This window comes from Pieris napi, chromosome 23 (assembly GCF_905475465.1).
Source record: "Pieris napi chromosome 23, ilPieNapi1.2, whole genome shotgun sequence".
NCBI classification, from domain to species: domain Eukaryota; kingdom Metazoa; phylum Arthropoda; class Insecta; order Lepidoptera; family Pieridae; genus Pieris; species Pieris napi.
In genome coordinates, this window is record NC_062256.1 from 6,990,470 (window position 1) to 7,008,540 (window position 18,071).

The following is an 18,071-nucleotide window of genomic DNA, read 5'->3' on the forward strand; positions in this document are numbered from 1 at the left end:
AAGATTGTGAACCTCAACGAACTGCTCTATCGAAGTGAAACCGTCAAATTGTGAAACGCCATTTTCTACTTTTCTATTGGTTATAAGAGATTTGACATTCTCGTTTTCTATTGGTTATAAGTGATGTGACATTCTCGGTAAATTAATCGAATCGATTATTTCCTCATTTGTTCATTTTAAAGTTGAACCTAATCCAATCGATTATTTCCTCATTTGTTAATTTTAAAGTTAAACCTAATTTAACCATTACTTGTCAAATGTACATACATTACATTAACTCCATGTTTCAATTAGTGTAGCGTTCAGAAACTTTTGAAATTATTCAAAAAGTACCCAAAACCGAATCAGAGCACCCCACTATCCACGTGGTCTTGTCTGCCCTACCCCTAGAATGTATATAAAAAACCGGAGGCGCGGAGGAAGAGTAGCCCCCACCCACCGAAGCTGAGGAGGCTTGAATAAATTGCCTGTGCTTTGGTACGCAAGGGTGTAGGGGCTGCATTTCCCGTAGCGGCGGAGCTGTCCAAAAAATGTATTATTATTCGGTTAGGTTAGGTTAGAATATTAATATTTTTTTTAAATACTGACTCTGTTCAACTGAAACTCGAAATCAAATACAAAAATCGTTTTTCACTTTTAAAATTACCTTCATAGGTAATACATACAGATTTTTTAGTACCGAATCAAAACTATAATATTGGTTTCGATATTCTGTTGCGTAACTGAATTTTCGAAAACGCTTTTTTCACAGCCATGGAACTTGTTGCGACTCTACCGCAACGTATCTATAACTTACTGTTCGTAGCACCCTATTCCTTCATGTTACTGCTGCATTAAATGTGTTTAATTAATGTCATTTTCTGTTTATAATCACCAAACTTAAAACATATGTAGAAGATTTTAATGTAATTTCATTCCTCGAAAACAAATTATGGTTAAATTACATTTATCAATCTGTGTCTTGCTCTATAAAGCCACTAATTTGAGTGCGATGAGAAAAACTATAATATAAACATTTAAATGAAAACTGACACCAATTCTGGTTTTATTAGGCTATTAAGTATTAACGCAAAATATATGAAAAACGCCATAAATTTTGTGCTATCAAAAGCAATGATGCAAGCATATTTTAAGAAAATAAAAAAATAAATTTTAACTAAATTTCATGTTTTCAATCACAATATTAACTGTTTTTTAGGTTCGAATCACATTAGCTACTCCGGTAGATGGTATAATACTTACACATTATTCACTGTATATTTATCATGGTGGTAGTAAAAATAAAACACTTGTTTTTTTGTGTAATAAAGTGCCATATTATAAGTGTATTTTCTTTTGAAAATTATAGTTTTTTTAGCTGTCTGGTTGCTTTTGACTATCGGCTACTCCTACTGGCAAGTGGCAACACTGCTAGCAGCTAGCAGTGTGACCAGATTTAGTAGATTTCTATTTTTTTGGTAGATTTTGAGGTACTGACAACAGAATTAAGTATGTAAAAATTATTTGGTATATTTTAGTAGAATTCACCGTTTTCAGTTATTCTAGTACTTTTTTGGGCATATCGAATAAAAGTGAGGTATTCCTCTTTCATCGATTGGATTATGCCTATTTAATGTTCATTCTTTTCGTTACCATTCGTGCCGTGAGCATAGAGTGGGAATCCTTTATTGAGAATTTATATAATCGAGTTTAAAATGAAACGTAAATATACACAAAGATATCGCAATGAATAGTAGCAAGATCCCTTATTTAAAGTTGGTTTTATCTACAAAATTTTACGTTATTTTTCGTAAGTGATCAGACCCTTATTCATAAAATTGAAACAGACATACAAAACATGATGAGTTCCATTTTGAGTTTCTTTATGAAGATAAATAAAAACTACTCCGCTGCAGTCAATAGATCTGACAAGTATGTTCAAGTTAATGGACTCAAAATTGCTTTATGACAATGTTACCCAACATAAAGACGAAAAATCTTTACTTTAAGTATCATTTTATACATTTTTGTTTAATTATATTTTTATTAAGAATTTAATTTAAAAAAAACTTGGTTTCTTTTAAATTAAATTCTTATTTTTATTATTCTATCGTTTTATCAAGAAAACATTCATGTTTTACGTTGTAACACAACAGCAAAAAAAAATTAATCGATTTTCTCGTTCCTTTCGGTAGAATTCAGTAGTTTTTAACCTCCACAAGCAGTAGATTCGTCAATTAAAATCTGGTCACACTGGCAGCTAGCTTAGGCCTTAGTATGAATTTGAAGCTTAGCCGTGTAAGACGTGTTGCTTAGCTTTTATCATATTTTAAACTTTCGATACGAATAGATTTAAACTTTTTATGATAGTGTAATTTGTTGGGGCATCGTTTTTTTGGTGACGTAATAGCAATAATTTTCTTACGTTTGTGAAAACAGTGAACTTGAATTGTGCGATTTACAAACTCTGGCGGCTTTGCCGCTAAGAATCGTTCAGCAGTAAATACTACCTACTTTTTGTATCACGTAAGTGAAGTAAAGTTAATAATACGTAATAAATAAGTTATAAACATTGTTTAGAACCGAAACGAAGCAGATGAATTTCTGCATCCGTTTATTTATCGATACATTACACACATTTAATAAAAAAATCACTTGCGATTTTTAAATTATATATCAGACTTTTATTTGTTTATTATTTCCGCTGTCGTAATTATTTATTTTATTACTATACATTTGAATAATAATTTAAATGGAAAAGGGAAATCGTAATTTTAATCACAAACAGGAAGCCATAGAAAGGCTTGATTGGATTTGGGAAATTTTGGTCAACGGAGCATTGTATCTTGTTAAGTCCCTACTTATTATTATTAAGTACGTTTATTTTAGGTTAAATACGCATATTTTAAATATTTTTATAATGTGTTTTAACTTAGTGGACTTTTACATATTTTTATTATTACATAGTTTTAAACGTTATTGTTGTCGTGATCAATAAATATTTCAATAGAGCAGTGTTGGCCTAGTGGCATAAGCGTGCGACCGTCATATCTGAGGCGTTCGGTTCAAAGCTGTGCACAATCGAATTTTCTTTCTATATGCGCATTTAGCACTTATGAAATCAAACTTCGCGAGGAAACCGGATCATCCCAAACCCAAAATCGATGACATATGTTGATCACCTACTTGTGTATAAAATAATAAATAATCGGAGAAATGGAGGCAATCTGCGGCCATTTAAGATTTTAACGCCCACTGTATTATGATTATTATACATATATGAAATGTAAATTCGTCTAACAGAATAAGTGTAGTAATAAATCCTCAGCGTAAAATATCGATATATACTTCGTTAAAACTTCACGCCAGATTGACCGCAAGGTGTTAGCAGCTGTTTCTATGTAATTTTCTAATAAGGGGTCGAGGGTGGCATAAAGTAAGGTGCGCCGCGGCCGCAGCCCTGCGACCTGAATATCACAATTATGTTACCACACCCAACATAGAGTAATTTCCAAAAGCATAACGCAGAAATAGGTTAATTTACGATTGAAGAATTAATCTATGTAAACCTTGGCCTCCTTGGTTGATTAATGTTGAAAATATTGTCTTTGACAAGGTAGGTACTAAAAAAGCACTATGTATAGACTTCGCGAAGAAACCGGCTTGCCATAGACACAAAAATTTACAAATGATCGTGAAACATACTGATCTGAGACCCAGAACTAAAAAGGTTGTAGTGCCACTGTTTTTTATGTATGTTAAATTAGAATTATTTTTTTTAACAAAGTACCTAATAATCAGCGTCTCCGTGCCAGTTTTATTGAAATATTGAGTCCGGAATACTTAAATATATTTAAATACGGTATATCTGAAGAAGTGATGTCATCTAATGACGTCACCGCGACCATGCTATGACCAGAAACAGGTTCCGCCGCGGTCGTCAAGCTGTTCCGACCTCCAAGATCATTACTGCTTACAGCGCGTCCACACGCTCGCTAAGGCAACCATAAAGAAAAGAACATAAATAGAAAAAAAAAAATTAAAAATCTTGCTGGTATCGCTTATATCTTGATTTTACATAAATTATGTTTCTAAAACAATGGGAAAATTGGAGTTTCATCTTATGTTTAATGACACCGACTCCCATGGACACTAACGGCTGACCTTTAAGGAATTGGCACACTCTCCTAAAAATTAGAACCCTCTAAATCAGTGTTACCCTACGCCCGGCCTGGGCTTGACGTAGGGGGATAAATTTATTTGTTAAGGGGGGCTATTCGAAAGTTTATAAACATTTACTTACTGTTTCAATTTTTTTTACAATTTCCCAGTAATTCTTCCCGAAACTTTAAATAAAAAAATATATATATGTTAGGGGGAAGGCATAAGAATTTTAGAAAGGCTAACTTGGAATGGCTAGAATGGCACAAAAAAGTTAGAAAAGTAAAAAAAAATAAGCGTTTCATATAAACCATGTATTGTGTAGGTAACATTGAATAGTATTAAAATTTAATTCAAAGTTTAATTACGGAGCATAAATGCTCTTTGAATTTTTTAAAAATCTTAAATATATATTACTCGCCCGCTATTCGCGTAAAACAGCGCACATATATTATGTAGTCGCAAGAAACCATTTGACATACTATGTGAAAATATTTTTATCGAAGACATTACTCGCAAAGGGCATCGCCCTAAATCGATAAGTTTACGCACAAAATAGAAACCGCAACATCGTAATAATAGCTACAATTCTATATCCCAAGAGCCGTGGGCCTATTGGGGCATGGATCATCCACAGTTTGGGCCTGTTTAGTTAATAAAATAAGTTCTTTATTAAATAAGGTCTTTATTAAATAGGTTCTTTATTAAATAAATTCTTTATTAAATAAGTTATTTATTACTAAGTTCCGTGTTAATGTCGACTATTTCGAAATAATAATTGTTTCGCTCCTAATGATAGCTATAATGCTAAATAAGAAGAGGTAGAATGTGTCTGATAGCCTGTCCCGATGATCCATGTCCCATGGGATGGGATTGGGACATTTCAATCATAATTATAGTTCCAATGCAATAACAAGAGCTAAATTAATGAGCTGTTCCTCTGACTCGAGAATGGCTGAACAGATTTAGCTAACTTTTGAAAAATTTGTTCTTTTCAGGGAAGGTTTAAAGTAACGGTAAACATAAATAATAAGTAAGGGAGCAAGCATTACGTCACGCAATTTTTGGAGATTCCCCCCCCCCCTCCCTCGTAACGCGCCGTAACGTTTTTCTGTACCCAAGTACAGTAAAACGTTTCGTGACCACCTCTTTATACCTAAAACCTACCAATATGTGGTGTAAAGCACTGGAAAGTCGAAAATAATATCGCGTAATTCAATCCCCGCCCCGCATCCTAACATTTTACAAAAGGACCCCCCCAAATTCGTTACGTAATACTTGAACGCTCCCTAAAGAGAAATACTAACCACGACAAGAGAAATAATGTCACTTGTTTGTCATATATCCTTCTGAAAGTGTTTCATGGCTGTAGTATGATCTCTATAAATTTGTTTTTGTAAAGTTTTGACACGAATTGATGATACGAAGTTCAACAGGTCATCTAGTAGAAGCAGAAATATAAACATGACACATAATTCCAACGAATCTGTTTAGTACTACACGAAATTCTGATGGTATACCTTCGTTATTGCGACAACTATTACGACCCCAATTTTCTACGCCTCCGTCCAATTTCTACAATGTGCCTATTAGACCATTGTACCCGTATTGTATAAACTAGACTCGTCATACTGAGATGTTGTTTGGTATGCTTAAAATAATGTCTTGATTATTATAAATTTAGAAAACAAAACAATAGAAGATAATCTATTACATGAATGGAAAAAGCAGGTGAGGTAGTCAGCACGCGATGCATATTTTCAACTGAAATAATCGAGTGGATTGTTACGACCACAAAAACGCACACACTCGTGTGGGAACACATTGCTCATTCCCACAAACCCTCTTCATCGTGTATATGGTGTAATACATTTTGGCTATATTTTCTATTAAAAATTGTAAATATTATTTATTAGGGAACGAACGAACCCACGAACTTCGTTTCGTCGATTTTTTTAGGTAAGTACATACTAATGTGTTGAACATTTTGCTATGCTATCATATAGACTGTTAGCTTTTCGGAATAAAAACATAAAAAACGATTTATTTTTAAATTTTCTCCATAAATCCCTTCGGTTTCTGCAAATTGATCCATCCGTCTTCGAGTTTTGAGCTTAGAAACATATATCACGATTCATTTTTATATATGTAGATTATGTAAAGCTATTATGAAGAGCAGTGTTGGCCTATTGGCTTCAGCATGCGACTTTAATCCCTGAAGTCGTAGGTTCGATGGACTATGATGTACACATTTAACATTCGCTCAAACGGTGAAGGAAAACATCGTGAGGAAACCGGCTTGCCTTAGACCTTACCTATTTGATTGACAATTCATGAAACAGATATAGAAATCTGAGGCCCAGACCTGGAAAGGTTGTAGCGCTGATTTATTTATTTTTTATTATATTAATTAACAGTTTAATAAACTATTTAATAGTATAGGCTTTGTCCAGCCTTATCAGCAATAAGTCATTCAAAGAACGTGTGTTATCGGCTTTAATTCATTGTTCGCAAATGCTTAAAATAATGCATCAACAATTTGATATCAAAGTACACTGACATTCTTGAGTACTCTCAGTCACTTCCGTTGCGATCTTGAATACCATCAATTACTACTTTCTCTTACATCACTTTTTATGTTTTACGTGGTCAGTGACCGTTGGTTATCCACTTCTATCTGTGCGTATTGAGTACCTATAGTAAAAGTAGGATCACTCTTAAGTTTTTTCATTCATTTAGGCAGGACACTCAGAGTTCATACGAGACTCTTAACGCCATGCGAAAAGAGTTCTAACTTACTTTGGAATCCGTCGCGGACCAGATAACCTGGACAAGCTGGTTGTCGGCAAGGTGGAAGGCAAAACTCAGACAGATCGCCAACCCGATGGTGTAACAAAGATTCTCACGGGTATCTGAATAACAGCTGCGCTAAGGGAAACTATTGACCGAACAAAGTGGAGAGATATCACTAGCAGGGCAGCAGGCACCTTACAGTGACGCGACCTTTAGCAATGAAGAATTCGACTGAGAAGAAGGCACCTGTAACCATGGTATTGCCAGCTTTTGAGGGAATAACGCGGAAACACCAAGGCAGCTGGTACACGGTATAGGAATTCGCATTCTGCCTCGACATCCAAATTGTTTATTAAATCTGTATTTAATACAGGTAATAGGTATATCATTTATAGTTGTATAATCTATAATTTATAGTAAGGAACGGTCCAAGTCAGCTACGAAATCTAGTTAAATTTAAAGACTTTATATCACTCTATTTCGCAAACAAAACCATCTAATCTTTCCTCTTTCACACAACGTCACTTCTCATTTGTTAAGGCAGTATGAATAGTAATAGTAAGGGCTCCAAATCCCCGGTACGATATCATTCGTTGGAGGGTTTAAACCCAAGAGAAATGTTACATAAAATAATCAAAAATTAGTTCTATTAAACAAAACGTTAAACATTTTTATATTACTGGGACTGTAGTTCACACCGTTTTGGAAATTAATATATTTTAAGGAAATATACAAAATTATTTACTATTAAAGGTCCTTTCATACTCATTTATCTATGCGCGTTGTAGTGAAAATAATGAATTCAAATTACCAAGAGAAACGCATCCGGCGTCACCAATTCTGATGGCGACCTACTTAGTCTGTAGCGTGACTGATGTTCTTTTGTTTTTTTATATAGCAGGGGTAAATGATACTTAATATAAACACATTATCAGTATCTTAATATTCAATTTCATATTAGAATTTTCGTAAAGTCGAAAATTTAACATACCAGGCGTATATCGCACAGATTTAAGATTTAAGGCGCCTGGTACCGGTAGTAGTGGTGGTAGTACTGGTGGCCAGAGCTGGTGGTTTCCTCGCTCAACGAATAAGTATCGCAATACAGCGAAATGCAGCATTAACACAGCCACAGGGACCAAACTTTTTAAATGTGTTTTAATTTTATTTATCAATTATTTATTTTATTATCACTATGTAGGTAAGGACATTGTAAATACTGTATATTTCTGTGTTGGAAATAAATATATATGTGTACGAATATTATAACAATGAAAAATAAAATTATGGGTCTGTTTCACAATGTATGGATAAAGTACTAAATAGCTATGCAACACATAAATTATTTGGAAGATAAATTGTGCTATTTGACACTTCATCGGACTCATAACTTATGATGGACTTTATGTGACGAAAAGCGCTATCTGACAGACGTGAAACGCAACAATAGTGTTTATCCTACCAATAAGTAATAAATAGCTAATTTGGAACTTATGTAGAACTTATGCGTACATTGTGAAACAGTAACAAAACAACGTAATTTTACAGTTAACTGCCCGTAACTTCTAAATTTGAAACTATTATTACGCCCTATCAGCCCAAAAAAGCTCCAACTGCTACATACTTTTGTTCCGAGCAAACTGACTGGCAGACAAGAAAATGCTCTATGCCCCATTGCACAGCCCCACCACATGCGTTTATGCTAGCCCTAAAGAGTTTTAAAAACATCCGTCAGATCTCTTTATAATTTATTTCATCAACACTGACACTGTTTGCTATCTGTTTAAAGGTTATCTATGAATTATAATTACCTATTAATAAAAAATATGAGTCATTCTTTGATTTGCCACAGTGCGGTAATATATTCTCGCATTTTAATTGATCTTATTTATGCCTGGATTCTACATCCAAGCCAGTTATTTTTTATAGAAAATACGTTTATATTGAAATTTGTCAAGATTTTAAAACGGTAAAAATGTTGCAAGCTTAAATTAACTAGCAGTTTATTTAAAAACATAAAGGAATGATTAAAATTAAATATGCAATGCAAACGTGAAATTCTAACTAAAAGATGTTTTTATGAGGTTCTATCATATTTATACGCCGTGGCTGTGGTGATCATGGCATATGGAGGTACCTGGCAAAACAAAAGTTTCGGGCTGCTACTCTTTGCCTTTTTTTAAGGTTTGCAATAAGTTAATAAGCCTACAAGACAGCCATAAGAGGCAGTCACCGCAGCCCATAGACCTATTTTAGTTGGTGCGTTGCCGGCTTTTGAGCCTCTTTAGTCTCTAGGAGTAAGGTCTTTTTTAATAGAAAAACGTTTGCAAAGCAAACGTTTTGAGGCTGTATCATTTTTATTGCCGTGGCTGCATTTACCTCGAATGTAATAACAATTGTTTCCGGCTGCGAGTAGCAGGGTTTTTTTAAGTTAGGGGGGGGGCAAAAGAGCGTACGGGTCATAAAAGCAGTCACTGCAGCCCATAGATACCTATTTAAGCAGGTGCGTTGTCGGCCTTTGTGGGACGAGAGAGAAACCTCCACGGGGAGCCGATTTCACAGTTCGCTGGTATTGAACGAGATTAAATGACTCAATAGTCAAGACAAAATCTATAAACACTCATATAAGGATCATAAAAAAGTTGACTAAAACTATGTAATACATACGTAATAATAATTTAATTTTTAATTATTATTATTACTATGTAGGTTAAAAAAATTAAATAAATATTTGTTTAATTAAAATATAAATTCTTGTACTATAGTTAATTCAATTATAATCTTTCGTGATACAATAATGAAAAGTATGGCGTGCCCTCACAACGAAGCTCGGTCACGCATGCCGATGGACCTTCGCTGCTTATAGCGGTGACATCACTGCTTCACAACATGTCACTAGCCCCCAACATCAGAAGAATATTATTGACATTTCCATGTTCAACATACAATTGACATTTTTGAAACTTTTTACGTTTTAGGCTAAAATCTGCCTTTTGCTGTTTCTTTATTGTAATATCTTTCATAATCAATAATAATATTAAGATTTAATATTATGTTTATGTATGTCACCGTAAAATTGTAAACACCGTTAGATTGTAATCTATCTCGCGAGATTGTAAACTGTCGAAAGATTGTGAACCTCAACGAACTGATTACAATTTAACGTATTATTATTCGGTACTTATATGAAATTGTTGGGAAGTAAAATTAATCTGTAATTGACCAAAGAAGTTTGAATGATAACGTAAGTTAGTGTAGTACAATCTACCGAATAATAATACGTTAAATTGTAAGCAGTACGCTGAGGTTCACAATCTTTCGACAGTTTATAATCTCGCGATATAGATTACAATCTAACGGTGTTTACAATTTTACGTTAACATGTACATATTTCGAACTAGCTTATCCGTTTTGATGTCTTGGTTTATTTTTTCTCGCGTGTAGTTTCCCTACCTTTTACTTGAAACTGGCATATTGTTAAAACTAATGCCATAAAAAAAAACTTTTTAACCTGCGTTAAAAGGGTTAGATAAAACACAAGAGGAACAGAGACATTGGAGACGAAAATGGCGGGATTTAGAGGAGGTATTTTTTTTTTGGAGTTTATGGCCTGGTATCTAGACCTTTAGGCCAAAAATTTAGAGGAGTCCTTTGCCAAAAAATGCACAGATACCAAATAATTAACTGTGTTACATAGACAATAGAATTAAACTATATTTCAATGTGACCTAGTATCAGAAATAAAAGGCTTTTATTATTAAGATATAGCGTAGTCTCGAATAACGGATCCAACACAAAAATATTTTTTAATGTCAGTAGTACCTTTGATTAGTGCGTTTAACTAAACTCTTTATAGAATCAAGTATAGATTTGACAACTACTGTTAATATAACCGGAGTGTTAAATTAGGTCAATTATACAATTATTCATTAATGCTTGTCTATGGTTTTTGTAAAACCGCGATAAATGTAATTCCAAATTTAAAAATAGATCAATTTTTTTTAAATATGGCAATAATTTATCACTTAACCTGTACTTCATGCATAGATAATAAATATTGTTCCAAATTTGAATAGGTGTTAAATCGTGAAATATTTTAATCTGCTTCAAATAAACAAAGATTGCAACCTCCTGAGTCATAAAAACTTCTTTTCGTGTATAATCAAGATAATATATTTTTATAGGACAAAGTTGATGTAAGTTCGACGTCTGACCCCTATATGTCACGCGACCATTATGTTATCGATTCGATCATTCGTATATAGTATGTCTTGTCTTAAATATTGTAGAAAGTTATCATTATAATAGTATATAATATCTGGTTATCAAATGAGTTATATATCTAATTAGACAAAAGTTTTATTTAGCCAACACCTGACTAAATATTTGTAAGAAAAAGCTTATGTAGCTCTAATATTTAATGTATAAACTACTATTTAAACCATTAAGATTAATTATTATTATTACTATCTAAGCTAAGAGCAGTGTTGGAAATCGAATAGTGAAGGAAAACATCGTGAGGAAACCGGCTTGCCTTAGACCGAAAAGTCGACGGCGTGTTTCAGGCACCTACTTGCCTATTACATTGACCTGTATCATGAAACAGATACAGAGAAATCTAAGGCCCAGACCTTAAAGGGTTGTAGCGCAACTGATTTATTTATTTTATGTAGGTTAAGAATATTGTAAATACTATTTGTGTATAGGAAATAAATATTTATCAATGTAATACGACGATAATATGACACAACTGGCAAATGGCAATGAGATCACTACGATCACGTCATTTAGCGTAACTATTTTAAAATTAACGTTCTTTGCAGCCTATAGTCGTGCCATGTGGGCGTACAAATGGCCCGACCGTGGCCTCATTGGACCTAAAATTATCGTCCCTTTAAGAAATTATCTGTCTTTTAAACACATTGCTGCTTAATAAAGTTTTGTGTTTAGCGAAAATTTAAAATGCCAACGGAGGTCGTTGTCGTTGGGGTTTTGAGCAGTTTTTCCCACCTTGGAGCCCACGCCCCACAGCTGGGCAATTTGATTCTGAATCTTATCCAAAGCTCTGCTCTATTTAATCGAACGCCTTATACGTGACGCTACATTTCCCTTTAAAACTACCTCAATAAAAATAAAAAAAATCCAATACGATTTTGACGTACGAGAGTCAGACTTAGCGCTAAGTCGTTTCTGAATCTTACCCAAAACTCTAATCTATTTAATTGAACGTCTTACACGTGACGCTACCTTACCCTTTAAAACTACCTAAACAAAAGAAAAATCTAAATCCAATACGATTGTGACGAACGGGAGTCAGACTTAGCACTAAGTCGGCTCTAAATCTTACCCTAAGCTCTGCTCTATTTAATCAAACGCTTCATACGCTACACCGGCCTTTGAAACACCTGTAACAAAGATTTAATTAAAATAATTGTTTACAGATACACGATGCTATCACAAACGAGGTAACGAAAGAAAGCCAAGATGAAGGAGATTGTGAATAAAAACCTGATCACATTGAAGTGTGTCCTCTTTTGCTTCTTAGCAGGTCAGTATCATAATAAACACAGATCTAGTTACTAAGACATCAATAAAGCTTCCGCGAAGTTGAGCGATGTAGAAAAACTTGTTCATGCTTTCAAAGCCGTTCTTGTAACGTATTTAATTGCTGGTGTGGAATTTAAGTTAACAGCCTGTGGACTAATACATAGACAAGAAATAATAATTAAGAAAAAATATGGGAACGTAGCGCCTTTAATCTTAATGGTCCCAAGGTAGGCCCTGGCGTTACACCAATACTCCTCACAATAGTATGTTTAATAAACATACTATTGTGAGGAGTATTGGCCTAGTGTCTTCAGCGTGCGAATCTCATTCCTGAGGTCGTAGGTTGGATCCCCGGTCTTTCCACCAATGGACTTTCTTTGTATGTGCGCATACATTCGCTAGGGTTAAGGAAAACATCGGCTTGCCTTTGACCCAAACAGTCGATGGCGTGTGTCACGTACAGGGGGCTGATCACCTACAGCTACATGAACAGATACAGAAATCTGAGGCCCAGACCTAAAAAGGGTAGATAACATGTAGCCCAGGCTCCTAATAAAGTGAGAAGTGTAACCCGGTTGTACTATGTAGGAATAATTTAAATAAAACAAATATCTATTTATTACCACCGATAAAATTAGCTCAACAAATTAAAGTAATGGTAGCAAATGTTTGGGTGATTTGTGGGATAGAAAGCATCTTGGTTATTGCAGATTACACTTTCAATTTTAGTCTTTGTTACTTGTTAATAAGGTATGAATCAGCCGAGTAATACTGTAACATCCGCTCAATGAGTCAATTATTTTTAGGATATAAAGCGAGTTAAGAATTTGTAAAATAAAATAAAAATCTTTCAGTTTATTTCAAATGTTTTTAATCAGTCCCGCACGTAGTACGTGAATTTTTTTAATTTATAATTACGAATATGAGAGTATAAACTTGTTAAACAGCTTTTATTTTATTTAATTACAATAAACAAAATCTTGTAGTAACAGATGACTCTAAATCAACAAGAATAAATATCCAATAAAAAAATCACACGGAATGAAAACAAACATAATAAATGAATTAGGAAAAATAAACTAAATATTTTTTTAAGATCAACTAATTATCATATACACTAACAAATAATAGAACTTTTGTCAGTTCACCCTACGGACAATAAGAGTCGTCCGTTAACCTATGTAATACAGCGAAGAATATGTTTTCTGTAACGCTTATTATGTATGATTATATTATATGTAAATGAATAATCCAACAACGAACATCGCTAATGTCATTTGAAATTAATATAACAATATTAAACTCTAGTAATGGTCTAAGATCCCGCTGCAGGATTGGTGCGCTCATCGACTATTTGTTTAAAACCAAATTTTTATGTTTATTTATAATTAAGAGAATATATATTTACTAGGGTGCCTATCAAAATTTGGCCGCCATTATTTTTAATTAAATTATTTTTAATTGATTTTTGGTAAAAAATTTCGTTCATTTATTATTTAAATAAAATAACGTCTACATCACGGTAATTAATATGAAGATTCTAAAAAATCACGGGTGCCGTTGCGCACATGGCCGCACCTCTTTGGCAGCCAGGTGTAAACAGGTATGATTTCGATAAATTTATACGTTTATAACCTATTTTTATTAATTATATGTCAAATTGAAGCTAATTTTTTTCTATTAATTATCATATAAAGTTGCTTAATTAAATCTGGCCGCAAATAAGGGCGGGCTACTGGCTGTTAAAGATAATAAATATTTAAGGTAGAGTGAAAGAGAGTTAGCGCGTAACATCATTTGTCAGACGAGGACAGCGATTGTCGGCTGTGCGCAGTGCGACGCTTTTAAGCCGATGATTCAGATTTTTAAATAAGAGTTACGGAAATATAAGAGTTATAAGATTATTTTTTTTAAGTTTTTAATTTGCTTAAATGTTTAATTAATATGTAACAGACAATTAATTACTTGAATAAAATCTAATAAATTTTTTAAATAATACTTTCGCAATAAAAAATTATTTTACTTAAGTCACCTTGGTTTTATTTTTTTATTTTTTAAATTAATATTAAATATCGACGTTCTAATAAGCAAATTATCTAACTCCATTTTAGAGAATCTTTTATTTGTACGAAAAAAACAATGACTTCAAAATTTATTATCATTTTAAAAAACCATTTAATATCATTAATATCTAATAGAGATATAATATTTAAGTTTGAATCATTCAAATAATTTGTAATTGGATTATTGCTTCATCAAAATGTTCAATAAATTGCTAACTAGACCGTCGATATATCAAATCAACATTAATTTTTTGTTGCAATTTTTAAATTTGTCATTTTGAAAAAAATTACATATTTTTTATAAGTCGTCTCTATTAACGTAACGTAATCTCTATAACGTTCGACGCTGTCCTCGTCTGACAAATGATGTTACGCGCTAACTCTCTTTCACTCTACCTTAAATATTTATTATCTTTAACAGCCAGTAGCCCTTATTTGCGGCCAGATTTAATTAAGCAACTTTATATGATAATTAATAGAAAAAAATTAGCTTCAATTTGACATATAATTAATAAAAATAGGTTATAAACGTATAAATTTATCGAAATCATACCTGTTTACACCTGGCTGCCAAAGAGGTGCGGCCATGTGCGCAACGGCACCCGTGATTTTTTAGAATCTTCATATTAATTACCGTGATGTAGACGTTATTTTATTTAAATAATAAATGAACGAAATTTTTTACCAAAAATCAATTAAAAATAATTTAATTAAAAATAATGGCGGCCAAATTTTGATAGGCACCCTAGTAAATATATATTCTCTTAATTATAAATAAACATAAAAATTTGGTTTTAAACAAATAGTCGATGAGCGCACCAATCCTGCAGCGGGATCTCGTACTATAAGCTTCCAGTACTGTTTTACTGCAAGTCCCAAGTTTCCATCTAAGGAGCGTTGTTGTTGCCGAATGATTTAGGGACCATTCACCTCGTTTCTCGTCTTTGCGACGCGGCCATTTTAACTGCCCGTATGAGTGCAGATGGCATGAATAATTTAGTCGCATGTGCGAAACTGGTTTGATACATACAGTTACTTTTTGTAGAATTATAAGACGAAAAATATTTTAAATGTGCCAATAACACAAAAAAAGAAAGAAAGAATGTAAATGGACGGTCTTATAAACATTACTTCCAGTTTTTTATAAAAAGTAAATTTAACTAGTTTAGAATTGTCTTTGATTAACATAACCTTTACACATTTAAAGAAAAAACTTTTTAACCGGATTAAAGTTATAAACCACGCACGCTGTAAAGCACGCGAAACGTCGGATAAATTTAAAATTATGTTAAATAATTGTAAATTTATAATAATACATAACTTTAATCCGGTTAAAAAGTTTTTTCTTTAGTTTAGAATTTACAATTATTGTTTGATTCAATCTATATAAATATATAAATAAGAATCAATATCAAAATATGTTGCTAAGCGCAAAACTCGAAGTCTGCTGCTGTTTTTATCGGTTCCTTGAACTCTGGGGAAGGTTTTTATGGAGAGAAAAATTGGAAAGTTATAAACAATCAGTTTTATTTAGTACTTAGGTTTTTATTGTGGAAAAGCGAACGGTCTCTATGGGTTAGCATGGCAATTTTACAGCTAAAAAGGTAGGCTACGTAAAAAATCATATTAAGCCGAAACGAAGTTCGCGGGGACTTGATTAATAAAAATCTTAGTCTGCAGTTAGACCTTTTAATAGTGCCTTGGCAGAGATATTTCTGTCCGTATTGATTATTTTCGTGGATTCTTCTGTCAAATGGTATTTAAGTGTATGTCAATCTCATATGTTCATACGGGAATCACTTACCGCCAAGTCTTTTACAGGGACAAAACTTTTTATATTTGTTTTAATTTTCAATTATTTTTAATCTTACTATGTTGGGTATATATAAATCGAATACAGCAACCGATTACACAAAACGAATAGACAAAAATAGACACTAAAAAAGACTTGTATGAATATGATTGTTAAATCATTTGGAGGGAATATTAATTATTATTACTATGTTAAGTTATATTTGTGTGTGTTAAATACGGTTAGATTATTCTCTCAGCATATTTTTATTTATTTATTTATTTACACTTCGTTGCAAATAAAAGAAACACAATACATAAAAATTATAAGGGATGCAACGGGCGGCCTTATCGCTAATAAGCGATCTCTTCCAGTTAAGAGAAAAACTAAAAAAAAAAAGCAACATGATGCGTGCTAGAAGTGCAGAATCCTTAATCTAAAGTAATACAAAAAAAAATTAATAACAAACTTAAAAGCTAATCTTACAAATACATGAACAGCGAATAGTGATGTTAAAGGAAACATAAGAATTATACAAGTCACGATTGATGAGGATAGGATAAAGTTAAGAAATGATTATACAGAAGAGTTTTAAAAGATGACAGAGAGGTAGCCAATCGTACGGAGTCAGGCAGCGTATTCCACATATTTAAAGGGGTCTAACCAGTTTTAAACGTTTTTTTATCAATTATAATTTAAACTCATTACTATGTAGTTCTGGGAAGATGAAATAAAAGACGAGCGAAGATGAAAGACAAATGGAAGAATTTAGAGGCCTTCACACCGTCGGAGGTCGTTTTTATATTAAATATATTAACATAAACTTAATGTAGGTAATAGGAATATAGGCTATTTTATTTAAATACTAGTTCTATAGGTATCTATTTCGATTCTAATCACGTAACGAAACAGTCACGAAGCACTAATGATTAATAACGATTAATTGTTCTTAATTAATCGTCGCGTCACCATGTCCAGGCGCAATCACGTGGTTTTGCAGTATGTTTTTAAAACATTCCAAATCCATAAATTCCTTTCCTTTTTGCGAATTTTATTTATGGGATAAGCTTTACTTATTTGCAACACACAAAGTATTTACAATATTCTTAACCAACATAATAATAATAATTAAAAATTGATAAAAAGAAATTTAAAACAATTAAATAGTTTGGGCCCTGCGGCAGTGTAATAATGGTGGCATTTCCTCCCTGTCTTGCGATACTTATTCGTTGAGCGTGGAAAGCACCAGCTCTGCGGTCACCGGTACTATCTACCAGGCGCCAAATTAAATCTTTAATTAGCGCCTGTGCACATGAACACCATGGACCAAGAGTCTACTCCAAAGGGAACAAAACGAAGTTGGAGGAAAGTCTCTTATATTTGAGCCGTTTATAATTTTCCTCCTGCTCTACGGCCGCCCCTTTTTTGTTTGTCCGAGGGAAATCAGACGGGGCAAACGTGTTCACACAAGTAGCATCCCATACCAAAGCCCGTCCCATCTTCCAAGGGATCAATGACATCCCATTCGGCTGCTTGCCTTCGTCTCTCTTCTGTTTTGCGAAATGCATTTAAAATATCTTGTTTAGAAACAATCCAAAAAGGATGTGACGTCATTTACTACTTTGTCATAAGGCTCGTCTTCTACAGCGTCAAGCAAACGTAAATCTAGTTTTAGATGTCAAACCATTTTATTTCAGTATGATGTTTGATATACCTATTTGAAAGCGCCCAAGACG

The 18,071-nt window shown here is 33.2% G+C and overlaps 1 protein-coding gene across 1 annotated transcript in view; it reads left to right on the top strand.

Annotated features, from left to right (window-relative positions):
- The first annotated feature begins 2,256 nt into the window (after positions 1 to 2,256).
- The window catches only part of LOC125061390, a 29,116-nt gene continuing 13,301 nt past the window's right edge, over positions 2,257 to 18,071 (top strand). The window contains exons 1-2 of the mRNA XM_047666810.1: positions 2,257 to 2,505; positions 12,375 to 12,481. Coding sequence (XP_047522766.1) covers positions 12,418 to 12,481 — 64 coding nt within the window. The 5' untranslated portion in view covers positions 2,257 to 2,505; positions 12,375 to 12,417. The remainder of the gene's footprint in view (positions 2,506 to 12,374; positions 12,482 to 18,071) is intronic.